Raw genomic sequence first — 27,799 nt, 5'->3', positions numbered from 1 at the left:
CGCCAGTATTTATGTTGGAATATTTAATGCAGCAGTTGACATTTGCCCCTAGAGCCAAATGCTCACCTACCACCTTTGACATCCAGAATAGGTAGAAACATAAATATGGTGGGTGAGATTTTTGAAATCAAGAAAGATGGGGAAAGATATAAAAAAAAGAATGTTTTGAATTTATTATTTAGAGAGTGAGATCAAGAAGATTAGAAGTTGCAGAGCAGAAGAAGGAAGAAGAAAATAAGTTTGTGCCTGTAGTTGCATGTGTTTCCCCTATTCTCTCAGTAAGTTTGTCATTGTTGGATTTGACCTGTTGAAGCAGTGATTGCTTCAGGCACCATTGTATGCAACCATTAGAGCTGCAAGTTTAAAAGTTTATTGAAGTTTGAAGTATTATCAGTTTAGGGTTATTTTAGGGTTTTCTGGTTGAAGCCAAATGCTCCCAAATTTTTTAATGGTTTAATCAAGTTGTATAGTAAAGCAAGAAGGCATACTTGAATCCATTACTCTTCCCTTAAATATTGCATTTGACAAGTTTTTTTTTTGAAGCTTAACGTTTTGGCTTTCTAGTTTTAATGGTGAAAGCATTCACATTGGAATTTCTTAAGTTATAATTTTTCAACAGAACACTCGGCATCCTCTTCTATTGTTAATATTTTCTAAGTTATAAATTTTAGTTGGAGCCGAGCTCACTCAGCATCCATTGGAGCTGAGCATTTCCTTTGTGTGCTGAGCTCTTCTTGTGCCGAGCCAACTCGGCACCTGTTGCCTATCACTCGACACCATCAAGTGCCGAGCAATCTGTGACTCGGCACCTTCAAGTGTTGAGCAAGTACTGAGCAATCTGTGACTCGGCACCTTCAAGTGCCGAGCAAGTGCCAAACAAAATTGGCACTCGACACCTTCATGTGCCGAGCAATTTTTAATTGCTGGGCAAAGATTTTAGGCTTAGGGTTGTGATTTGTAATTTAAATTTATAATATTTCTCACATGGTATCAGAGCTTTGAGGCTTCACATCCACAGTGAGTTAGGGCATTTTTTTTTTTGGATATTTAACATGGCAGGAGATGCAGGAAAGATATGGCAGCAACCACCATCCTTTAATGGGGAAAATTATGATACATAGGCAAAGAAGATGAAGACCATAATGGTTGCAAATGATTTGTGGGAGTTTTTTGTTAATGGATTCAATAATGTGATAGACCCAACTCAATATGTTGCCCTCACAAATGCACAAAAGACTCATTTGAAGGAGTCAAGGAGGAAGGATGCTAAGGCATTAAGTCTTATTGAAGCAACAATGACAGAGACAATATTCCCAAAGATTTCAGTAGCAAATTATGCAAAAGAAGCATGTGATATCCTTGAGACGAACTTCAAGGGGACTGATAAAGTCCATACTGTAAAGCCACAGAACATCAGGAGGGAGTTTGAGAACCTTCAAATGAAAGAGAATGAATCAGTTGCAGACTTCAATTCAAGGACCTCCAATGTGATTAACCAATTGAAGTCAAATGGAGAAGACTATCAAGAGCATAGGATAGTGGAAAAGATATTGAGGAGTTTACCTCATAAATATGACAATTTGGTCATAACCATAGAAGAGGCAAAAGATCTCACTGTTTTGACAATGGATGAGTTGATGGATACACTTCAAACCCATGAGCATAGAATCAACAGATCTACTTTTTCATCTTCCCTAGAGCAAGCATTCAAGGCTTATACAAATTCAAGAGGAAGGGGGAGAGGAAGAAATGGCTCAGGCAGAAACTCTAGAGGTAGAGGTCAAGGTAATGGAGGACAAAGGAATGCTGCAGCAAAAAGCTCAAGAAGAGAAGATGGAGCAAGTAGCTCTCAAAATACCTCAAGAGGAGGTAAGAAAAATTACAACTCAAATAAGAGTAATGTAGAATGCTACTATTGTCATAAATATGGGTATTATGCAAATGAATGCTGGAAGAAACAAAATGATCAGTCAGGACAAGCAAATGTGGTTGATGTGAACATGGGAAGTGGAAACAATGCCACTGCCTTCATCATGCATAATGTTGGTGAAGAAGGAAGCCCTGAGGTTTGGTACCTTGATAGTGGATGCAGCAACCACATGAATGGTAATGAAACCTTGTTTTCATTCATTGACAAGAGTTTCAAATTAAAAATTAAGATGGGTAACAATGGAACCCTACCAATTGTGGGCAAAGGATCTATTATGGTCCGCACCAAGAAAGGTGAGAAGAAGGAAATACAAAATGTGTATTTCGCCCCTAGTATGAAGCACAATTTTATGAGCATTGGTCAACTCATTAAAAATGGATACAAGGTGTTGATGGAGAATGAAAAGTGTGCCATCCATAAAAAGGATGGGAGCAAGAACTTACTTGCAGTAGTTCAAATGACAAAGAACATAATGTTTCCCTTGAAGATAGAGACATGTTTCTCATCTCAAGTTGGTGCTGCACCTCCCACACAATCAGCTCTAAGGAGTGTGATTGAAAACCCCTCATGGCTATGGCACCTCAGGTATGGTCATCTTGGCTATGCTGGTTTAAATTTATTGTCAAATAAAAGAATGGTAGAAGGTTTGCCACGCATAGAAAATTCATGTGACAAGTGTGAGGCTTGTATTTTGGGTAAGCAACATAGGCTTCCCTTTAATTCTGAAAATTCTAGAAGGGCTAGATATCCATTAGAGTTAGTGCATATTGACTTAGTCAATCCTATGCAAGTTACTTCCATTGGGGGGAGTACTTATTTTATGACATTCATAGATGATTTCAGTCATAGGACATGGGTGTATTTCTTAAAGAATAAATCTAAAGCATTTGATAAACTTGTAGAATTTAAAACCCAAGCTGAAAGAGAATGTGGACATTATATGAAGGTCCTCAGATCAGATAGAGGAGAGGAGTATACCTCCAATTCTTTTGTAAACTTTTATAGGAAACATGGCACAAAGAAAGAACTCACAGCCAGCTATACACCACAGCAAAATGGAGTGGCTGAAAGAAAGAATAGGACCATTATTGAAATGGCAAGGAGCATGATGAAAGGGAAAGGTCTCCCAATTGAATTTTGGGGAGAGGCTATGGCAACAACAGTTTATCTAATTAATAGGTGTCCTACAAAGATAATCTATGACATAATTCCAATGGAAGCATGGTCACGAGGAAGATGGACAGTTGAACACCTAAGAGTATTTGGATGTGTTGCATATGCACATGTGCCTAAGGAACAAAGGTAGAAATTGGATGACAAAGGTGTGAAGTGCATCTTCACAGGGTACAGCTCAGAATCAAAGACATACAAATTGTATGACCCATTGAACAACAAGATGACTCTTTCAAGAGATGTGGAATTTCTTGAAAATCAGTCTTAGTATGGTCCAACTGATGAGTCACTGAGCACTTCAAGTAAAGTGCCAATTATGAGTGAAGAAGACACTAATGAATAGAAAGAAGAAGCAACAACTAGAAGAAAAGGCAAGCAGGTTCAGTCATTGAGCTCCTCTAGGCATGACCGAGTGTCAGTGTCGAGTACTAGTGAAGACCGAGCTAGTCAACAATGCAGCAACAGTGAAGATTCTGATCCCACACTCTCCTCCCTGTTACCAAGAAAGACCAAGAGTCTTAGGGGGATATACCAAGACGAAAGGTATGAAGATTATGATGAGAGTGTTAATTTCGCATTATTTTCTCATAGTGATCTAATATATTTTGAAGAAGCAATCAAAGAGAAGAAATGGTGTAAGGCCATGGATGAGGAAATAGATGTTATAGAAAGAAATGAGACATGGAAGCTAACTGAATTTCCGCCCAAGAAGCAAGTGATTGGAGTGAAATGGGTCTATAGGACTAAATGCAATGCTGAAGGAAAAATTGATAGGCATAAGGCAAGGCTGGTAGTCAAGGGCTACAAATAACATTATGGCAGAGATTATGATGAAACATATGCCCCTGTTGCAAGCATGGAAACCGTGCATGCTTTCATAGCAATTGCAACTCAGCACAAATGGATGTGAAGTCCGCCTTCTTTAATGGTGTATTGAAAGAAGAAGTATATGTGGAGCAATCACTTGATTATGAAGTTGCAAGTGAAGAACACAAAGTATATAGATTGAAGAGAGCTCTTTATGGGCTCAAGCAAGCTCCATGAGCATGGTATAGTATGATTGACTCATATTTGATGAGCAATGGCTTTAGCAAAAGCAATGGTGAGCCCACTCTTTACATCAAGGCAACAGATGGTAATGTATTGATTGTTATCTTGTATGTAGATGACTTAATTTTTACTAAAAATGATAAGGCTCTAATTGGTGAGTTTAAAGAGGCCATGGAAAGTGAATTTGAAATGATAGACCTAGTTCTCTTGAAATACTTTCTAGGCATCTTCATCTCTCAAGAAAAATATGCAGGGCAGATTTTGGAGAGATTTAAAATGTAGAACAGTAAGGCAACCCCCACACCAATAGTAATAGGCCTAAAATTGAGCAAGGAAGACTCTAGCAAGAGAGTGGATCCCACACTATACAAGAGTATGGTTGGAAGTTTAATGTACTTGACTACAACTCAGCTAGACCTAATGCATGCAGTAAGTCTGATTTTCAAATTTATGGAAACACCAAAGGATTCTCATTGGCAAGCAGGAAAGAGGATCCTAAGGTATGTGAAAGGTATCAAGGGATTTGGAATTTTGTACACTGCAAATGATGATTTCAAGTTGGTTGGTTACACGGATAGTGATTGGGCTGGAAGTATAGATGATAGAAAGAGCACTTTCGAATACATGTATCATATGGGATCGGGTGCAATTTCATGGGCATCCAAGAAGCAACCTATTGTTGCTCAATCTACATCAGAAGCTAAATACATAATAGCAAATTCAGCAGCATGTCAAGGTATTTGGTTAAGAAGGATCTTGACATATTTGAATGAAAGGCAAGAGGATGGAACCACAATTTATTGTGACAACATCTCATCAATTGCATTGTCCAAGAATCTAGTCTTCCATGGGAGAAGCAAGCATATAGAGATTATATATCACTTCATTAGAGAGTTGGTGGAGAATGGGGATATCAAGATAAAATTTTGCAAGTCTAAGTAGTAGCTAGCAGACATTTTCACCAAGCCATTAGGCATTGGAACTTTTGTACACTTAAGAGAGAGTCTTGGTGTAGTTGATTTGGATCAACACTGATCCTTTCTTGTTTGGCTCGGGACAAAGGGGGAGTGTTGGAATATTTAATGCAGCAGTTGACTTTTGCCCCTAGAGCCAAATGCTCACCTACCACCTCTGACGTCCAGAATAGACAGAAACATAAATATGGTGGGTGAGATTTTTGAAATTAGAAAAGAGGGGGAAAGATATAATAAAAAAGAATGTTTTGAATTTATTATTGAGAGAGTGAGATCAAGCAGATCAAAAGTTGCAGAGCAGAGCAGAGTAGAAGAAGGAAGAAGAAAAGAAGTTTGTGCCTATAGTTGCACGTGTTTCCCCTATTCTCTCTATAAGTTTGTCATTGTTGGATTCGACCTGTTCAAGCAGTGATTGCTCCAGGCACCATTGTATGTAGCCATTAGAGCTACAAGTTGAAAAGTTTATTGAAGTTTGAAGTATTATCAGTTTAGAGTTATTTTAAGGTTTTTTGGTTGAAGCCGAATGCTCTTAGATTTCATAATAGTTTAATCAAGTTGAATAGTAAAGCAAACAGGCATACTTGAATCCATTACTCTTCCCTTGAATGTTGCATTTGACAAGTTTATTTTTTGAAGCTTAACATTTTGGCTCTTTGGTTTTAATGGTGAAAGCATTCACATTGGAATTTCCTAAGTTATAATTTTTTAGTCTGAAATAGAACACTCGGCATCCTCTTCTGTTGTTAATATTTTCTAAGTTATAAATTTTAGTTGGAGCTGAGCTCACTCAGCATCCATTGGTGTCGAGCATTTCCTTTGTGTGTCGAGCTCTTCTTGTGCCGAGCCAACTTGGCACCTGTTGCCTATCACTCGGCACTATCAAGTGCCGAGCAATTTGTGACTCGGCATCTTCAAGTGCCGAGCAAGTGCTGAACAATCTGTGACTCGGCACCTTCAAGTGCCAAGCAAGTGCCGAGCAAAACTGGCACTCGGCACCTTCATGTGCTGAGTAGTTTTTAAGTGCCGGGCAAAGATTTTAGGTTTAGGGTTGTGAGTTGTAATTTAAATTTATAATATTTCTCACAATTTAGTGGGAATATCTCTTGTTACCATGTAAATTACATGATTTCTACTCAATTATTTTTTCCATGTTAGAAAGTTTGGGTCCCAAAACTGTAACAGTCTGGAGAATCCATCTCTTTTTAAATGCAAACTCTCCCTTTTGGACTAATGACTTCAATCTAACTTCTCCCTCTACAATACTTGCATAAAACTCTGCGTAATATTTACATTTCCAAATCATCTCCATTATCCAAATATAGCTCTCCAGTTGTTTTCATTCCATTAAAAATCACTTGCATGCGATATATCAAAGACTTGAAAACTTAATGACAACTGTTAGTTCGAGTCAGAAGTCTTTCCACCATGGGTAAAGCATCAATCTTCTGCAAGCTTCTATGTTGTAGCCTTTGATGTAATGCCTCAGATATCTGAATGTTAAATTCCTCATCCCATCTATTGATTAATGAAGGATCTTCAACATTAACTATATCAATGGATGTTACTGCACTTTATACCACAGCAAGAGTCAAACAAACTAGAATCATTGCCATTAGCACAGCTGTAGGAATCCCGCATGTAAACCTTTCATTCTTTAAAGAAAAGCTGTCTCAAGATTCATGATCTCTTATAGCTAACTTCACTCCAGTCAGACGACATATCTGTTTTGAATTCACACCACCTTTCCCAATTATAGCACCAACAAGGGAAGCATCAACACTTATCTTTGCCTCAGAAGAAGGACCAAATTTGGCTGCAGCTGGTGGAGTAACCTCACAATAGCCACCACGCCACCAAAAGGAAGGAACTTGCCACCAAAAGGACCTGAAGACCTATCATTTTTTATATCAAGTGCAGCTGAATTTCCTTTATTAAGTTCCCTTTCCCCATGTGCAAAATGGCATTTCTCTCCAAACCGACATCCTTCTGCAGTACCAAATTTACTACATAGTCGTGTCTTGAAGCTTGCTGCAGGAAACGTCTGCTCTGAAGGCAATGCTTTTGATGTTTTCTTTGAAGCTGCACCCAATCCAGTTCCCAAATTTTCCATTTGCGTAACAGCATTCACCCCACCAGGAACATAATGGAGAAAGTGGCAGGTTTCACCGTAAGGGCATCCAGATGTGCTGCATATAATAACATTAGATTCAATACAACTTCAGTATCTTTACAGACTTAACCCAGCCCCTCCAAATCCTCAGATCATCTTGATTTGTAGCTACAATGTCTATTTGCGAATAATTTTTGTATGACTTAAAGAAATTGTAAGGCTTGAAGAGAAAACTCCAGTCTACAATAGCTGAATCCATCCCATTCTTGACACAATGTACTGAATATCAGTTTGATATACTTCTTCCTCTGAGGCAATGCGCAAACCAGCAATAACTTCACCTAACAATTCTGAGTCACATTTATCAGTTAACAAAGATGCCCATCGCTCTACTATTTTTCCAAGAACAGTGATACCAGCACAGCGATACTCGAGTTTTCGAAGCATTGTACGAATTCTTCTCACAGCCCCTGTGATGGGAAATAACTCTGAATTTAGAAGAGCAGCAAACACCTCCGCATGTGTCAAAAATTTTGAACGACTTGTGTTTGATGGTCTCCCAATCATAAAAGGCTTAACAACCTTATTTGCAAGAATGTCGTTATTCTTAGTCTTTATTGGTTCTGGAAGTCTTGGCAAGAGAAGCATGAACGACTGAACATTATGAGTTCAAATTGGAAGATCGTCTGCCAAGACTATGTGTGTAAAAGCTATATTGAAATCATCAAACACCATTTCTGAAAACGTCTGCTTAAGCAGTGTGCAGATCTCACTTACAATAATATCCCATTGATTGCTATCCTATAACTATATAAGGAGTCTTTGTAATACCCTCCCTATGTCTTATGTCTTCACATGATCTATCAGAGAACTTGGAGCATTCTCAACCTCATGTGGATTTGACTTTATATATCAGCGATTGGAGGTAGAACCGTTATGAGAATCAACTTTGTGATCTCCTTTCAAATGAGCCACCAGAGATAGTATATCACCAACTACTTTACATTTAGAACCTGCATATGGGCAGTTGTATGGCCCAAGAGGGCACTGAGCTTCATGCTTTAATATACTGTAATAAGGAAATATCTCCGGCAACCATAACACTGATATTTGCATGGAAGCTCTAAAGATGCCGAGACCTTGACTATTCATGTGCTAAGACTGCTTTTATACTATGCCTTTCTTATTCATCGAACCATATCTCTAATGTGCTGCCTTCATTGGAATTTTCCATTTGGCATTCACTGTCACATTGGACTCATTCTTGTGCAGGGGTCGTGAATCAGGTTCTTCCATTACTATGATGACAAATCCTCATGATTTCAATGCAGTGCCTCGCCTTCACATTGATCTTTATGATCAGTGCCCTGCTCTTGATATCGATATGTCAAATTCAGGCCTTCCTCTACTACTGGTAACAGTGTCTCGTGCATATAAGCAAGCCTCAGAAGAAATTCTTAGTTACCTTCCTTGGAAACTCCTGAAGAGATGAATAATGGTGCAGCAGGAGCATAGGCTTCCACAAAGGCATCCAGAGTAACAACTGCATCATTTATGAAGTCCAATACCTCCAAAAGATCTCCATGAAGTTGTCCAACTGATGAATTCTCATTTTCTCTAGAGGAAGGTAGAACTTCTAAGGAAGGGGAGCACCGATGATCCATTGTATCAACTATAAGCAAGAACTGAGGAATCACTCCTCCCAAAATTGTCAACCAATCCTGGCTGTGACTTTAGAGAATTTTGCTAGTAATTGTGTCAAATCTGAATTGTCATGTCCATAAATAGCAGCAATATCCATCAGCTTTGGCATGTCTAGCAACCTCTTTCTCAGCAAGAAATCTGTAATTCTGAACTGATGCAATGAATTCCTGATTGAGGCATAGGAACTTTCACATCTGCATTAGAACTTTGATCTTTATCCTTCATAGAAACATTATTAAGCTAACCGAAAACAATTTTGGAGAATTCTTCACGGGAGGTGACTCTAAAAGATTTTTAAAATGGTGTACTGAAAGTGCACCTACACTCAGCTTTGGCCTATTACGCATCAACAAAATGAAAAATAAATAGAATTATAATTATAAATGTAATTCAAATAATATAATTTAAAAATAATAACAATTAACAATTGTAACAAAGGGCCTACTTTGATTGACAAAAGTTTCCTCTAATAAAGTATGAAGAGGTCTAATCTCTCTTGCACCAACATCATGAAGTGATATAAAAAATATCTTATTACAATCTCAAAATAAAACTTAAAAATTTATCATACAAATAATAATTACTAAATAATAATTATTATTTTTATTTAAATTACTTATAATTAAAATGGACACTCATTACTTAGAAGAGAACAAAACTTTGAATCTTTTGGAAGACAAGAATTAAAGACACTTTATTTGTGATACAATTTAAAATTTAAAAGTATATCAGAAATAGGACAAAGCGAGCTTTTTTTATATCTAAAATGTATTTGCTAGGAAAAAAATCTCAAGTAGAATGGATCAAACAAGTTTAATATGTTAATCAACGCCAACAAAATCTTTGCCAGTCATTATTATTAGTATATTATGAGCGCGTCGCTAAACTTGTAAGCTTACTCTCTCTTACATCATACGAGCTTAATTAATCTCATGATTCTTGAATTCTATATAATTCACTGAATTTCAGGTAGCCCACTGTTTACACTGAATTCCATATATCCGAGCGCCCCTGTTTTTCTGTTAGGTAGAAATTACCTCTTGAAACCCATCGAACTACCTACCCTGTTTCTCTTTACTCTTCGATTCTCACATTTGACACAACAACTGGCTTACATGCTCACTGTTTGGCAATTTGCTTAATTTTCTGGACTCCATCGCAGTACTTACCTACTCAACCAACCCATTTAGGCAGGTCAAGAGTCGTGGAACATTTCTGCTATGGTGTTTGGCTTTCTAATGCTGGAGTTTCAAGGAAAGAGAGAGTGAAAACAGCTTATTGAGACAAAAGTAGCCTAATCGAGTTTGGCAAGTAATCCCGCTGCATTTGGTGGAAGTGACGTCTTAAGCACACGCTGTTAATGGATAATCGATAAATTTGTTCACAATTTTTTTTGGCTTCCATAGTTGATGACAGTAGCATGAGATCAGTATGAGGTGTATGCATGAACACCAGTGGCTGTATCTGGTGACCCCTTTTTTGGCTTCAGGGTAACTATGTTAGTACGTAGTTTTGAATGAGACCACACACGGTAATCCTACTTTTGAAGACCCGCGTAGAACGAAGCAAGTGGCGAGAAAAAGTGAAGACTTGAAGCCTCTGAACCAAACAGGAACGCGTATTTCCTACCAGAATTGTTTTGAAAGAAGAAAATATCCAGTCAACGCTGACTCTACCAACACCCACTTTTCTTCTACGCGGGTTTAGTGAGATGACTCGATATAAATAAGGATTCGCCCCTTTATCCCACCAGCAAGCTGAGTTGATTTGTATGACTGAATTGCCTGCAAATCGAAAATGGCTTCGTTGCTTGCCCAGAGTTTGTTCTCTTTCTCTTCGATCCAAGGTTTGTGGAAGCGGGATGAATGGCATTCCCTGGAGACGGGAGTAATTCTATTCGTGACCATATTAGTGATGATGGGTATAATTCTGAGGAAGAACTCCAAGCTGCCTCCTGGCCCTCTGTGTTTTCCAATATTTGGCAATTGGCTGCAAGTGGGCAACGATCTGAATCACAGAAATCTTGCGAGGATGGCCAAAAAGTATGGAGATGTTTTCATGCTCAGATTGGGCTGCAGAAATTTGGTGGTGGTGTCGAGTCCGGAGCTTGCAAAACAAGTTCTTCATACGCAGGGCGTGGAATTCGGGTCAAGAAAGAACAACCTGGTGTTCGACATATTCACGGGCAATGGTCAAGACATGGTTTTTACTGTCTATGGCGATCACTGGCGAAAGATGAGAAGAATCATGACTCTTCCCTTCTTCACTCAGAAAGTTGTCCAGTACTACAGAGGCGGGTGGGAGGAGGAGATTCAGAGCGTCGTTGAGGACGTCCGGGCAAATAAAGTGGCGTCGGAGAGCGGTATAGTTGTCAGAAAGCGGCTTCAGCTGATGCTTTACAATATCTTGTACAGGATGATGTTTGATCGCGGGTTCGAGTCTCAGGAGGACCCGCTGTTCATCCAGGCCACGGCGTTTAATGCGGAGAGAAGCCGGTTGGCACAGAGCTTTGAATACAACTACGGAGACTTCATTCCAATATTGAGGCCCTTCTTGAGAGGGTACCTGAACAAGTGCAGGGACCTTCAGAGCAGGAGGCTTGCCTTCTTTAATGACCACTTCATCCAAGAACGAAGGTAATTTTAAGCTGAATTCTTGATGTGTTCTCAATATATTTGATTTGACGCCACTAATGTTGTTGACGCCACTAATGCAGGAAGGTTTTGTGGAAAGGGAAGGGAGAGGGGCAGACGAAGAAGTGCGCTATAGATCAGATATTGGAGGCGGAGAGGAGGGGCGAGATAAGCGAGGAGAATGTGTTGTACATCGTGGAGAACATAAACGTGGCGGCCATAGAGACGACGCTGTGGTCGATGGAGTGGGCTGTTGCGGAGCTGGTGAACCACCGGGAGGTGCAGGTGAAAGTGAGAAGGGAGTTGGAGAGAGTAGTTGGGAGAGGTGGGGCGGTGAAGGAGGAGGACGTGGAGAGGCTGCCGTATCTGCAGGCGGTGGTGAAAGAGACGCTGAGGCTGCACACGCCCATTCCGCTGCTGGTTCCGCACATGAACTCGGAGGAGGCCACGCTGAATGGCTATCGAATTCCTCGGGAGAGCAAGGTGGTGGTGAACGCGTGGTGGCTGGGGAACAATCCGGAGTGGTGGAGGAATCCAGGGGAGTTCAGGCCAGAGAGATTTATGGAAGAGGAGGGAGAAACGGAGGCTGCGGTGGGAGGGAAGGTGGACTTCCGCTTCCTGCCATTCGGGATGGGCAGGCGGAGCTGCCCAGGAATCATCATCGCCCTGCCCCTGCTCGCACTGGTCGTCGGGAGATTGTTGACGGATTTCGAGCTGCTTCCGCCGCCGGGGGAGGAGAAGATCGACGTCACTGAAAAGGGCGGGCAGTTCAGTCTCCACATTGCGCGCCACTCCACCATACGCTTCAAACCTCTCTGACTCTCTCTGCCTGCCTCAGCCATTTATGCTTTTCCTTCATTATATATTGTTGGATCTTCGGATCTTAGAAATAATTGTCCACGTCTTCTACGCTGCCTGGTTTGTGGAGATGACTGTTTACTATTTAGTAGGGATCGACACTAGTTGTAAGCTAAGATGTTTTACTTCATGATGAGGATGAAGCCTGGCTTTGTCCCGTCTCAGAATAACATCATAGTTTCCAAAAGGTGAAGCATTATATGGATCTCCACAAAGTTCTCTTACATCAATGGGGATGTATACCATTCAATATGTGAAAACTTTATAAATTACTGTTTTTTGGTCTTTTGTTTAAATTAACCATTCACCTATATGTTTTTATATAGAAATTTGACTTTTCCATTTTATAATTTATATATTAATTTTTGATATAATATTATAACATCTCTTTTGCTATGCTCAAAAGAAAGATTGGAAAAAGTTATGGAAATTCGCAAATCAATTTAAGCAACGTTAAAATAAATCTCCTATCATCAAGCAATTCACAACTCGATTCGCTCTCACAACTCTCCATAATCCCTTTCATTTTTCTCATTTGGTTTGCCTTAATAAAAATGATATGCAAATCTTCTTTACTTGGATGACTATTAGTTGAATCAATTTAACACATAGGAATTACAAGTAATAAAGAAACAAAATGATACGTGCATGGTTTAAGAGGGGTTGCAAAAGAAATATATGAAGGAATGGATGATATATTCTGAATCATCTTGCATTTCTTTTCATGAATGCCCAATCATTGATTTCAAGAAAGAGATTGTGCTTCTCAACGTAATAAATGCTTAAGAATTTTAATCATTAGTTTGTAAACCTAATTTGAAATTGCAATTCAGAATATACAAAACAACAAAATATAAAAGCACACAACACATGTGTTCATAATGGACACTTTATTATTACATCACAACTGTAGCTTCAGTTTTATTGATCATTGTATGAATAATAAACCTCTACATACATCTATTCATCAAGACTCTCATGAATTACTCACATAATTGGAGGGAAACATAATAAATTGCAATAATAAAACTTCAAGTTTTTGGGCTTCACATACATAGAAAAACTCCCACTTGAAATCCAACTACTATAATGTGTGAGATTGTCATACATTCCCTTACTACTATTTCTTTACAATGCCAAGAGAATATTGGTAAAACTTGAACTTCTCTCATGGAACAATCTTCATAAGTGCATCAATTGAATTCTCTTTGGTATTAATATTCACCACCTGAAGGTTTCCCTTCTCAAGTGTACTTTGGATTAAATGAAAATGAACTTCAAGTTGTTAGTTTGGCTATGGAAATTAATATTCTCTATTAAATCAATGACACTTTTACTATCACAAAATAAAATTGAACCTTGTTGATCTCAATCAAAATTATCGAACAAACATTGCAACCAAGTAATTTAATTTTTCCCTTCAATGAAAGCAATATATTCATTCTCGATAGGTGAAAGTGAGACCAATTGTTGTGACTTTGATGTCCAACTAATTTTTGTTCCAGCATAGGTAAACATATAACTAGTAGTGGATCTTTCATATTCTAAATTTCTAGTCATATTAGAATCAATGTATCTTCTTAATGATGCATCCTTACCATGGAAAAAATAAAATAAAAATAGAAGTTCCTTCGATATGTACCTCAAGGTCCATTTAACCACATGCAAATGTTGTTTTCCTAGATTATTCATAAATATGCTCACCACTCCCACTGCTTGCACAATATTTTTATGATTGCATACCATTGCATATATAAAGTATTCCACTTCTGATGAATATGGAATGCCCTTCATTGAGATTTGTTCTTCTTGTATTTTGGGACACATGGGTGACTGATCAACATGATGAGTCCCCACTAGTTCGGCATCCAACATGCCAAATCTTTCTAGAACCTTGATAACATAATATTGTTGGGATAGATTGTTTTCCTCCTTGTGTCCTTTTGAGATAATGGCCATACCAAGTATTCATCTCACTTCCCCTAAATCCTTTATTGCAAATATTTGTGACAACTTCCCCTTTAATTTAAAATTAATTTCACAATATAATAATAAAGAAAAAATAAAAGAAAAATAAAAGAGCCACTAGGTAGCTTCTATTAGAATATATAGTCCACTAATATAACTGAGAGATATCTTATAACTGAACATAGGATAGGTGATAAGGAATGGGATATTATTAATGTGTATGCTCCTAATACTAGAAATGGTAGACACAACTTATGGGAGGAGCTGTCAGTTTTTCTCTCTCAAAATAAGAACACCTTTTGCATGGGAGATTTTTACTCGCCTCTGTAGCCTTCGGAGAAAATTGGAGGAATGATTGATTTTAATGATAGTATGAAGGATCTGGCTAATTCTATAAATAATAATGATATACTAGATATGGAGATGCATGATGTGAAGTTCACATGGTCAAATAATAGGAAGGGGGTTGACCTTATTCAAGTCAAACTGGATAGAGTTTTGATCTCGGTAGGGTGGGAAGGACTAACTTCCTCCTCTCTTACGGGACTACCCAAGATGGTATCAGATCATGCCCAAGACCTTTTAGATATGAAATAATGTGGCAATCCCATCCTGACTTCAGCTCTAGGGTGGCTGAGTGGTGGGGGATAAGGATTGAAGGGACAATGATGTATAGACTCTCTTTTAAGCTAGAGAATGTTATAAGAAATGTGGTGCCCTACAAGAAAATATATTTTGGTGATATTTTCAAGACTAAGGTTGAGGTGGAAGGGAAGTTAGTCGAACTCTAGAAAGCTATGAGGGAAGTCATACCCATGGATAACATTATCTAGGAGGAGGATAAATATAGAAAAGTGTGGAAGCGAACAATGATCAAAGAGGAGACCTACTGGAAGTAGAGATCAAGGGTGTTATGGCTTAAAGTGGGTGATAGGAATACTGTGTTTTTTCATAGATTTGCCTCAATTCATAAACAGAGAAACACTATTGATAACATCAAAGATGACAATAATGTGAAGCTGAATAAACTGAAAGAGATAGTGAACTAGGTGATGGCTTACTTCAGAAATTCTTACTTGGAAGAGCAAAGTGACTTCAGAGAGGAGGATAGGTAATGGCTGATTGATTCTATGCCCACAGTGATCTCAACTAAAGAGAACAAGGAGCTAGTTCAAATTGTAGGAGTTGATAAAATTCGACTCCAGAGTGTGCCAAGATCACCTGCATGCAAATAGCTTGCTAAAGAGAAACCAAAGGAGTGAGAGCTTGAAGTGAACAATACAAGAGAAAATATTTCACAATAGGAAAATGAAATTGCTATGTGAATGAATGAATTTACAATGAGAGAGAGAGAGACCGAATATAAAATCCTCAAGGAAGCTTGTAGAACAAGCTAGAAGGTGGTAGAAGATAAGGTTGACAACTAAGAATACGTCCACAAAAAGGTGAAACATGCTAGAAGGGAACAAAATCCTATGTTGTCAACAACTCATCACTACAACTATTAACTACATGCATTAACCTAAGTAAGCTTAAGTAAAAGAATAAATAATAAATAATAAATTATTTACTCTAACACCCCCCCTTAAGTGCAACTTAGGGGAATGCCTTAAGCTCACAAAACTAATAGAAAATACAAAATGGGTCCCGACAACAAGGCCATGTTAGGTACCCATGAACAATGCAAAGAAATGCAACCTTTGAAAATGGAGAAAGAGGGAAAACCGCATGGGAAAAACCCTCCCTCAAAAAGAGGTGAAAAAACATGCTAAAAAAAGCATGAAGTGAAGGAAGGAATGCCTCAACCAGTCCCCTCAAGGACAACTTCCATAACCCCAAGCATAGACAATAAATAAAGATTGCATGGCAATGCAAAAGGTTTAGTGAAGATGTCAGCAACTTGTGCATCAGTGGGAATGTACTCCAATGCAATAACACCATCTTGGATCAACTGATAGATGAAGTGCATATGCAAATCAATGTGCTTGGTACGCTGATGCTCTAGTAAGTTGTGTGAGATGTGGATGGAACTTCGATTATCACACCACAAAATAGTGGGATGAGCGAGACGAAAACCAAACTCAGTCATCAACTATCGAAGCCATAAAGCCTCATGATTAGCAAGTACTGTAGCCCGGTACGCAGCCTTTGTAGATGAAAGTGCTTGAGCATGCTGATTTTGGCACGACCATGTGATAGGACCAGAGCAAAGAAAAAACAAAAAGCTAGAAATAGACTTCTGATCATCAACATCACCAGCCCAATTCGAGTTAGTGTAGCCAACAATGTGTGAAGTCCCCATGGTGTAATGAATTTCATACATAAATGTGCCCTAAATGTATCTCAAAATACACCTGGTAGCTTGCTAGTGACTCTCATGAGGGTCCTAAGAAATCGAGAGACAAGGCCAATTACAAAGGAGATATCAAGATGAGTGTGTGTTAGGTACAACAAGCTACTAACTAATTGTTGATACAAAGTAGCATCTATAGAAGGTGAATAGAAAGAGGTAGAAAAAGTGACACCTGACTAAAAAGGTGTGGGAGTAGGCTTACAATCAAACATGTCAAAGTGTTGAAGCATGTCAAGAGCATACTTCTACTGATACAGAAAAATCCCAGTAGAGGACTGAACAATCTGGAGGCCAAGAAAATAATGCAACAAACCAAGATTAGTCATCTCAAACTGTTCCATCAATGCTTGCTTAACATCCTGAAGCATAGGATGATGAGCTACCCATGAGGATAAGATCATCAACATATAGAACAAGAATCAAGATCTCATCTCCAAGACACTAAATGTACACTATGGGATCAGAATGGTAGCGATTGAAGCTTGTAGAAAGCAGAAAAGAGTCCATCTTCTCATACCAAGCCCTAGGGGCTTGCTTGAGACCATACAATGAGCGTCAAAGTCTACAAACCAAGGAGGAATCTGACACAAATCCCAGAGGCTGCTCCATATAAATCTCCTCAGTGATATCACCGTGCAGGAAGGTACTCTTCACATCCATCTGATAAAAAAGCCATCCTTATAAAGCTATGAGGAAAAAGATGAGGTCAATAGAATTCATCTTGGTGATAGGGGCAAATGTCTTGGTGTAGTCAATACCCTCAACCTATGAAAAACCCTTTGCAACAAGATGAGCCTTATTCTTATCAATCGAACCATCAACAACATACTTAGTACAATAGATCCATTTGCATCACACTAGTTTTCTCCCCTTAGGAAGAGGACAAAGTGTTAGATTATGGTGACTGGTCAGGAAAGTAGTGTACATAAAAAAAAAATTGGGCCGTGGCCGACATATGGCCGACATGTTGTAACCCTAAAATGAATAAAATACTTGTATAAAAGGGTTTAGGGTTAGGTATTTTTTATTATGTTGTGATGCAAAATTGGTTCTTGCGGCAGTATGGAGCTATAAGGGATTACATATTGTAATCAGGTTGTAATCACTGGATTGTAATAAGATCAAACTTGCTGTTTGGTGGACATAGCCCAGGGATTAGGTGAACCACGTTAAATTTTGGTGCCTTCTGTTCATTTCTGTGTGATCTATTATTTTTGTTATTGGTTATATTTGCATGTAGTTTTTTATTTCTGTCCGTGGTTTATCCTAACAAGTGGTATTAGAGCAAGGTTGTCTTTCAGTTATCCTCTGCAGGAAAGTCTCACAGTTAAGTGGGAGTCTCATGGTTGAGTGGGAGCAATGGCAAATGAGGGTAAGTTGAGGGTTGATAGGTTTAATGGGCAGAACTTCCAGTTATGGAAGATGCAAATGGAAGACTATCTATATCAGAAGGATTTATGGAAGCCGTTGGAAGGCAAAGCCAAGAATCAAGGAACTATGTCAGAGGTTGAATGGGATCTTTTGGACAGAAAGGCACTCGGAAGCATTCGGTTATGCTTGGCACCATCGGTGGCATTTAATATTACAAAAGCAAAGATGACAAAAGATTTGATGAAAACCCTAGCAACACTGTATGAAAAGCCCTCCGCTTCAAACAAGGTATTTCTCATGAAGCATTTATTTAATATGAAAATGGCAGAAGGTGGATCTATTGCAGATAATTTAAATGAGTTTAATACTATTACTAGTCAGTTATCTTCTGTGGGTATTAATTTTGATGAAGAAATTAGGGCTCTCTTGATTTTGTGTTCTTTGCCTGAAAGCTGGAATGGCTTGGTAATGGCAGTGAGTAATTTTGTTCCTGGATCTAGTACCCTAAAATATGATGATGTGATTGGTATTATTTTAAGTGAGGAAACTCGTAGAAAATCCTTAGGTGGATCTACATCAGGAAGTGCTTTGAATGCACAAAGTAGGGGCAGAACAACTGAGAGAGGAAATAACTCTGGAACTCGTGGGAAATCAAGAGGAAAGTCAAAGGGAAGGAGGTCTCAATCGAGAGGACCAAATGATTGCTGGTACTATGGGAAACTAGGGCACAAAAAGAAAGATTGCTGGAATCAAAAGAAAAATGAAGGAGATAAATTAGATGGAGACAAGGAGGCAAATTTGGTAAGTAACAAATCCGAAGAGGATGCTTTGCTTCTGTCTTTAGAGAGTGTTGATGATTCATGGGTTTTAGATTTTGGCGCTTCATTTCATGCTACACCTCATAGAGGTTATTTCATTGATTATGTCCAAGGGGATTTTGGGCTTATTTATTTGGGGGATAATGAACCCTGTCAAATTGTTGGAAAAGGAAAAATTAAGATTAAGTTGCAGAATGGGAATCATTGGCTACTACATGAGGTAAGACATGTTCCAAGATTGAGTAGAAATTTAATTTTAGCTGGGCAACTCGATGATGAGGGTTGTGTAGTTACTTTTAATGATAAAAATTGGAAGGTTTCAAAAGGTAGTAGAAAAAGGTGTGAAAGTAGGCACCTTATATCTTTGTACAGGTCATATTGTTCCTTCTACTTTGATTGTTTCAAAAAAAAATGAATGTTCAGGAACAATTGCTGCAGTTGTGCAAGGAGAACAGATAGCTACTGTAGATTCTGATATAGTGTTGTGGCACAATAGAATTGGGCACATGAGTGAGAAAGGTATGAAAGTACTTCATTCAAAGAAAGTTTTACCAGGTCTGAAATGTGTGAATATGGATTTCTGTGAAAGTTGCGTGTATGGAAAACAAAAGAGAATGAGTTTTGTAAAGACAAGGAAGGAAAACAAAAAGGAGAAATTAGAGCTTGTGCATACAGATGTATGGGAACCAGCTCAGGTATCTTCCCTTGGTGGCTCTCATTATTATGTTACATTTATTGATGATGCAACTAGAAAAGTATGGGTTTATTTCCTTAGACAGAAATTTGATGTATTTCAAACTTTTAAGAAATGGAAATGCTTGGTTGAAAATGAGACTGGTAAGAAATTAAAATGTCTTAGATCTGATAATGGTGGTGAGTATTGCAGTCATGAATTTGAAGATTATTCCTCCACTAATGGTATTTGTAGACATAAAAATATTCCAAGGAATCCATAAGAAAATGGAGTGGCTGAACGCATGAACAGGACTATAATGGAGCGCGCAAGGAGCATGAGGTTGCATGCTGGGTTGCCCTTACACATGTGGGTGGAGGTTGTCAATACTATAGTATATTTGATTAATAGAGGTCCCTCTACTCCTTTGGGCTATGGTATTCTAGAGGAAGCATGGACTGGTAAGAAGGTGAGTTATTCTTTTCTCAAGACCTTCGGTTGTGAAGCTTTTGCTCATATAGACTCTAAAAATAGAACCAAGCTAGAAGCTAAATCAAATAAATGTGTCTTTGTTGGATATGGCATTAATGAATTTGGTTATAGGCTTTGGGATTTTGAAAATCTTAAAATTGTTAGAAGTCGGGATGTCATATTCAATGAGAAAGTGTTGTACAAAGATCTATTGCAGCAACATGAGAAGAAAGAAGATGATTATGTAGTGTTGGATGATACTCCAAAAGCTAATGTTCCAACCATTCCTCATGATGTGCAACAACTGCAACAACAAGTACCACCCACACCAGTAAATGTTAGATGGTCAACGAGGCAAATTAGACCTCCACAAATGTTTTCTCCCTCTTTGTATTCTATTTTACTTACTGATGCTGGTGAACCTGAAAGTTATGATGAAGCTATGTAGGTGGCTACTAAGATTCAGTGGGAGTATGCAATGAAAGATGAAATGGACTCTTTGCTGAAAAATAAGACATGGGATTTGTGCAAGTTGCCTACAGGTAAAAAGGCTTTATAGAATAAGTGGGTTTATAGGTTGAAAGAAGAGGAAGGAGGTAAGAAAAGATTTAACGCCAGGTTAGTTGTCAAAGGTTTTGCACAGAAAAAGGGAATTTATTTTGATGAGATATTTTCTCCTGTTGTTAAAATGACTTCTATCTGTACTGTTTTAAGTCTTGTGGCTACTAAAGATTTTCATTTAGAGTAGTTGGATGGTAAAACAACCTTTCTTCATGGTGATTTGGATGAAGAAATATATATGGCTTAGCCATAGGGTTTTGAGGTCAAAGGTAAGGAGAACTTAGTGTGCAAATTGAAGAAAAGTTTATATGGCTTGAAGCAAGCACCTCGGCAATGGTATCTAAAATTTGACAATTTTATGTATGAGCATGGATATAACAGGTGTCATTCAGATTACTGTGTTTATTTTAAGAGGTTGGATGATGATAGCTACATTATTTTATGTTTATATGTTGATGATATGCTTGTAGTTGGGTCTAACATGGATCATATTAAGGGGCTAAAATGCTAGTTAGCACATACATTTGCTATGAAGGATTTGGGGGCAGCAAAACAAATCCTTGGTATGAAGATTTGCAGAGATAGGAAGAACAAAACCTTGACGCTATCTCAGGCTGATTATGTTGAGAAGGTGTTGCAACATTTATCTATGGAGAATGCTAAAGTTGTCAGCATACCTTTACTTGGTCATTTGAAATTGACTAAGGAGATGTGTCCCAAGACACAAGAAGAGGAGGATAAGATGTCCAAGGTACCCTATGCTTTAGCTGTAGGAAGCTTGATGTATGCTATGGTATGCACTAGGCCAGATATTGCACATGCAGTGGGAGTCGTTAGCAGGTATATGAGTCATCCAGGATTTGAGCATTGGAATGCTGTTAAGTGGATTCTTCGATATTTGAGAGGAACATCCAATAAGTGTTTACACTTTGGGGGCTCTACTACTAATTTACAGGGCTATGTTGACTTAGATTTGGCAGGGGATATTGATACTAGGGGGAGTACTACATGTTATGTCTTTACTGTTGGTGGGGCAGCTGTGAGTTGGGTTTCTAGGTTACAAAAGATTAATGCTCTATCCATTACAGAGGCAGAGTATGTTGCTGCTACAGAGGTAGCCAAGGAGATGATATGGCTTCAGTTATTCTTGGAAGAATTGGGACATCCTCAGAAGGATAATTATTTGTTCACAGATAGTCAGAGTGCCATTCATCTTGCTAAGAATTCAGCTTTGCATTCTAAGACCAAACACATACAGTTGCAGTACCATTTCATTCGGTCAATTTTGAAGGATGGACAGTTAAAGCTAGAGAAGATACATACCAATGACAATCCAGAAGATATGTTGACAAAGGTTGTAACAAGGGAGAAGCTAAACTCCTCTTTAGCTTCGGTTGGTCTTTTAGACTAACCATGAATAAAAGAATAGTAGAGTCTAGGGTGGTTTGATCCAGTGGGAGCCCCATGTGGTAGTGGTATTGGTATAGGATTAGTCTCCAAGTGGGAGATTGTTAGATTATGGTGACTGATCAGTCCCCAAGTGGGAGATTGTTAGATTATGGCTGACATATGGCCAACATGTTGTAACCCTAAAATGAATAAAATACTTGTATAAAAGGGTTTAGGGTTAGTTATTTTTTATTATGTTGTGATGCAAAATTGGTTCTTGCGGCAGTATTGAGCTGTAAGGGATTACGGATTGTAATCAGGTTGTAATCACTGGATTGTAATAAGATTGAACTTGCTATTTAGTGGATGTAGCCCAGGGATTGGGTGAACCACATTAAATCTTGGTGCCATCTGTTCATTTCTATGTGATCTATTATTTTTGTTATTGGTTATATTTGCATGTAGTTTTTTATTTCTGTCCGTGGTTTATCCTAACACAAAGATCCCTTGTGTGATTCTTCATCAAAGAAGAATATTCCTCCTCATTGCATTGTCCCATTTAGAATGTCTTGTCACTTATACAAATGTCTGAGGATCATCACTAATAGAATGACTAAGAAGACTGGAACTTGTAGTATGAGAATGGGTGTGACGGGAAGTGGAAGGGTCACCAACTAGAGATCTTGTAGCCTCAACTATAGCTTGAGCCCATTTAGGCATCTAGGGAGGATCCTGTGGTAGAGGTAAATGGGGATAATCATGATCATCATCCTAATCATCGATGGAACAACTTGTAAAAGAGGAGGGAGTAGTGGGAGGTGAAGTAGGTGTTGGAAGCAAGTTATGAATTATAGGAGGGCTCTCATCAAACTAGACATCCTGTTGAAATAGGACCTTTCTAGAATTAGGATCAAACAACTTGTAAGCCTTAACATCCTTGTAGTAGCCAACAAAAATAAGTGGTCGACTCTTCTGTTCCACTGCTTTTCTCTGAGCATCAAGTACAAATGCCCATGCTACACTCCCAAAAGCTCAGAATGATGATACATCGGGCTTGACATGAGACCAAGCCTCCTTAGGAGTTATATGTCAAAGTGCCTTGTGAGGCATTCAATTTTGAATATAATTGGCACAATTGACTGCCTTTGCCCAAAAACATGAATCCATGGACCTGGACTGAATCATACAATTAGCCATCTCCTAAATTGTTTTGTTCTTTGTCTCAGACACACCATTCTACTGAGGAGTGTAGGGCACTAAAAACTAATGCTAAAGACCATGCTTAGAACAAAAATCTCTGAAAGCTTGGTTCACATGCTCCCCCCATTGTCCATGTGTATCTGCCGAATAGAAAGACCAAACTGCATCTCTACAAATTCCTTAAAGACTTGAAATGAATCAAAGAAATTAGACTTGTACTTGAGAAAGTACACCCATGTGCATTTGGAGAAGTCATCAATGAATGTAAGCACATATTTGGCACTCGAAAAAGGAGTAGGAAATGACATGAGGTCACTATGAATCAACTCCAAAGGTTCTAAAGCATGAGTGGCTCGTCTATGTGGAAAAGAATCCCTATGTTGCTTGCCAATTGCACAACCTTGACAAACACCATCTAGACAAGAAATCTGGGGAAGCCTAAGAACAAGTGCCTATGTGCTCATCTGCTAAAGATATCTATAATTGACATGCCCAAAATGTTCATGCCAAAGTCTGCTTATTGAATCTGCATGAGCAACTAAACATGAACCTGTATCATCAAAAGACTCAAATCCATCAAATTTGTAGAGGCAAGATGCAAAATCAACACTCCCAGTAGCCATAATCATCTCAAAATCATGTAATTCCTAGATAATCACATCATGTGGTAACAACTCAACTGTCTTACTAGAGCCAGAGTGGCAAATCTGGTAGATAGACAATAGGTTCATCAAAATGTTAAGGACATAAAGAACATCCTGAAGAGAGCCCTTGGCTAGTGAAATAGAACCAGAACCCAGAATTGAAAGTTGTGATGAGTTCCCAATAGTAATCTATGTGGTAGCACAAGGAAAAAGTGAAGTAAGCAACTTAGGAGTTTCTTTCATATGGTGAGAGGTGCTAGAATCAAGAATCCATGTAGGCCCCAAAGTCATAGCTCGAGCAAAAGGAGCATGGCCTTTCCCTACAGGGGGGATGAAGAATGATGCACTGAAATATAATGCTCCTTCATGGCTTCCTCTAAAGCCTCCCAACATTTCCAACACCTAGAAGCATAATGTCCATCCTTGCCACAAAAACTACAGGTCTCACTGGATTTCTTCTTTGTCTTGGAGGTAGACTTAGCAGACTTCAAAGAATCTTTACCCTTTGAAGGGTTTGCTGGAGGAATAGATGGAGGCCTAGAATCAGATTTTGATGTGTCTTTCTTTGATTTTCCTTTCTTCTTTGATTTCTCCTTACAATTTTGAGCAACCAATGCTTGGCTGGAAGAGCCAGAGGCATCCACCAATTAGATCTTTACCTATTGCCAAGTCAATCGATCACAAAACGTATAAAATGTAGGAATCCTATGTTTTTCACCAAGGGCATCCATAGTGGAATAAAAAGTGGAAGAAAAAATTTGATACTATCTCTACAACTTTGAGAGTATCAAAAAAATGCACTCATAATCTATTTTGGTTTTCCCATAGCCTTGTAAAATCACACGTAGAGATTTGAACTTCATCCAGAAGTCTTCAATGGTGGTAAAACTGACTGGTGACAAAGAGGTAAACTCTCCATCAAGCTAAAGTTCTTGGAACTCATTCACTATGCCAAAAAAAGTCTAAAATTTGAGCCAATAAGCTTGTGGAGTGGTCAATCCATCCAAGTGAAACACCACACTCTCTAAAATGTTCAGTGCAATCAATCCCATGACCTCATTAATTTTGTTCCTATGCTGAAGAACCTCAAAATATTGTGTGAGAACAAGTTGATTCTCATCTAGACATGAACATAACCCCCTTGACATGAGAAGCCTAGTCATTTGTCCCTTCCAGGTGTGATAGTTGTGTGGTATGAGACCAGTCACAGATAGATCCACCATTGAGAGAGAAGAAGACAGAAGTAGAAGGGTCTTATTCTAAATTAAATTATAGAAAAGAAAATACCCCCTCCCCCCACAATAGATAATGATATCCCTCAAATACCACAAGAAACAATTATGGAAAGCAAGAACAACTGAAAAAGAACTTAGATTCTAGATGTATAGAAGGAGGAAATAGAAGCTTATACTTTGATGCCAAAAATGGGAGCTCAAACAAACTTTAAATGTGATGAAACTAGCACCATTGTATCTATCTTTGAGTTAGCTTTTTGGTTCTTCTTTTGGATCAGAAAAATACCTCTATATGCTTAAGTTATGGCCAAAAAACTCATTGTTGCTCCAAAAAACCACCTTGCTAGAAAAATACAGTCATTGGATTAAATTTGACACTTGTACGGCCATCGTCAAAAAAATTCCTTGTCGCCAATTTATTGACATCAGCAGTTGAAGAGATGATGTCACTCGGCTAGAAAATGATGTCAGCACGAGTTATAGCAGTAATGATGTCAGCAACTAAAAGAGGGTGATGTGTTGCCTAAGAATAATGTTAGCTACTATGAAATGCTGATGTAAGCCCAAAAATGATGACATCACCATTGGAGTGGTGAAAGGTGGTGCAACACCAATGACAATCGTGCTAGGAGGAGAACCTAGGAGCATAGTGACTGCACCATTGATGGAGGTAGAGCAGGGGTTGTGCGCTGGTGGAGGCCGGGGCTAAGAGCTACATGGGTGACGTAGTTGATCCTCAATAGAGCATGGGTGACATGCAGGCAGCCCCATGGTGGCACATGAGCATTGCTATAGTGGTGGCCCCTTTTTAATTTTCTTTTAAAAATTGTCGAGTCCATACAGTCCGTATGGCTACCTGTAGGGGGCTAAAAAAGTTTCCCTGATGCTCGAAAGCCAAAATTGACAAATTTTATATGAATCTTGACTATAACTAGCCTTTTGGATCTAGTGGCAGTGTCCATTTGGGCTCAAAGTGCTCCAAAATTCAATCTACCCCTAGATTGAAGAAAAATGCACAAATAAACTAGGGTTTGTGTCTCTAAATCACTACTTCAAAAATCGTTCGAACAAGAAGAAATAGGGAGTCTCTGATACCATATAGGAGTTGATAAAATTTGACTCTATCATGCACCAATATCACCTACATGCAAATAGCTTGCTAGAGAGAAACCAAAGAAGCAAGAGCTTGAAGCAAACAATATAAGAGAAAATATTTCACAATAGAAAAATAAAATTGCTATGTGAACGAATGAATTTACAATGAGAGATAGACTGAATATAAAGGCCTCAAGTAAGCTTGTCGAACAAGATAGAAGGTGGTAGAAGATAAGGTTTACAACTAAGCATATGTCCACAAAAAGGTAGAACATGCTAGAAGGGAACAAACTTCTATGTTGTCAACAACTCATCACTACAACTATTAACTACATGCATTAACCTAAGTAAGCTTAAGTAAAAGAATAATAAATAAATAATTAATTATTTACTCTAACACAAATGGTGATTGAGGAGGAAGTCCATAGAGCTGTGTTCTCCATGAAAGCTTATAAATCCCCAAGACATGATGGTTTCTCACTGGCATTCTCTCAACACTTTTGGGAGCTTATCAAGTTAGATCTCCTTCAGGCGGCCCGTGATTTTTTCAGAACTAGGAAAGTTCTTAAACAACTCAATAGAACTTTCATTACACTAATCCCCAAGGTGAAAGACACAGAGGTCCTTTTTGACTTTAGGTAGATTAACCTATGTAACACTTCTTATAAGATTTTCTCAAAAATTGTGGTGAATAGATTAAAGCCACTATTGCATAAGTTCCTAGGGAAAACTCATAGCGAGTTTGTCCCAGGATGACAAATCATAGATGCTACTATAATGATGCATGAAGTCTTGAACTCTATGGAGAAAAGTGGTAATCCTAATATGGCCTTGAAACTTGATATCTCTAAAGATTATGATATGATTAATTAGAATTTCTTGTATAAAGTTATGGAAAGGATAGACCTAAGTCAAAAGGTTATTAGAATGGTGAAGTTGATGGTTGAAACTGTTAACTATTCTATGATGGTTAATGGGTCATCTTGGGGAAATTTTGGAGGGGAAAGAGGTCTTAGGTAGGGTGATCCTCTCTCTTGCTGCCTATTTATTATGGTTGATGAAGTCCTAGGGATAACATTCATGAGAAAGTTGGAGGGGGGGATAATCAAAGGAATTAAACTTGCATCCACACTACCTCCTAAAGTGATTTGGTAGTTTGTGGATGACACCTTCCTTAGTGGGGAGTCCTCAGTAGGTGAAGTAAGAGCTTGGAAGTTAGTGCTAGAGATATATGCTATGAATGTGCGTCAAAAGATCAATTTTGATAAAAGCAAAGTGTTCTTCTTTAACACCCCCAAGACCTGCAATGAAGGATTGTTAATATTTTAGCATGCAACATTGTTGAGTTACCAGATACTTATCTGGGTCTTCCATTAACCATGAAAGATGTGAGTAAAAACTTTTAGAATTTCATTCTAGAAAGAATGGAGAAAAAGTTGATTGGATGGAAAGGCAAAACTCTGAGTAGTGTGGGAAAACTACAATTACTGATCTCCTCCCTCCAAAGACTACTAGTGTACTTCCTATCCTTATTTACAATTATGTAGTGTATGGCTAATGAATTGGAAAAAATTCAATTAACTTCCTTT

The 27,799-nt window shown here is 38.4% G+C and overlaps 1 protein-coding gene across 1 annotated transcript; it reads left to right on the top strand.

Moving 5' to 3' along the window:
- Positions 1-10,695: 10,695 nt before the first annotated feature.
- Positions 10,696-12,728, top strand: LOC149572120 (taxane 2'-alpha-hydroxylase-like). Its single transcript, XM_089813416.1, has 2 exons — positions 10,696-11,577; positions 11,658-12,728. Exons 1-2 carry the CDS (start codon positions 10,739-10,741, stop codon positions 12,391-12,393), a joined length of 1,575 nt encoding a protein of 524 aa, XP_089669542.1. The 5' UTR covers positions 10,696-10,738; the 3' UTR covers positions 12,394-12,728.
- The last annotated feature ends 15,071 nt before the right edge of the window (positions 12,729-27,799 follow it).

The sequence above is a fragment of the Cupressus sempervirens genome, chromosome 2 (assembly GCF_028749045.1).
Source record: "Cupressus sempervirens isolate cs-2001-9-10 chromosome 2, ASM2874904v1, whole genome shotgun sequence".
NCBI lineage: Eukaryota > Viridiplantae > Streptophyta > Pinopsida > Cupressales > Cupressaceae > Cupressus > Cupressus sempervirens.
The sequence above is the reverse complement of the archived record's forward strand: the minus strand, read 5'-3'. Positions and strand labels throughout refer to the sequence as shown.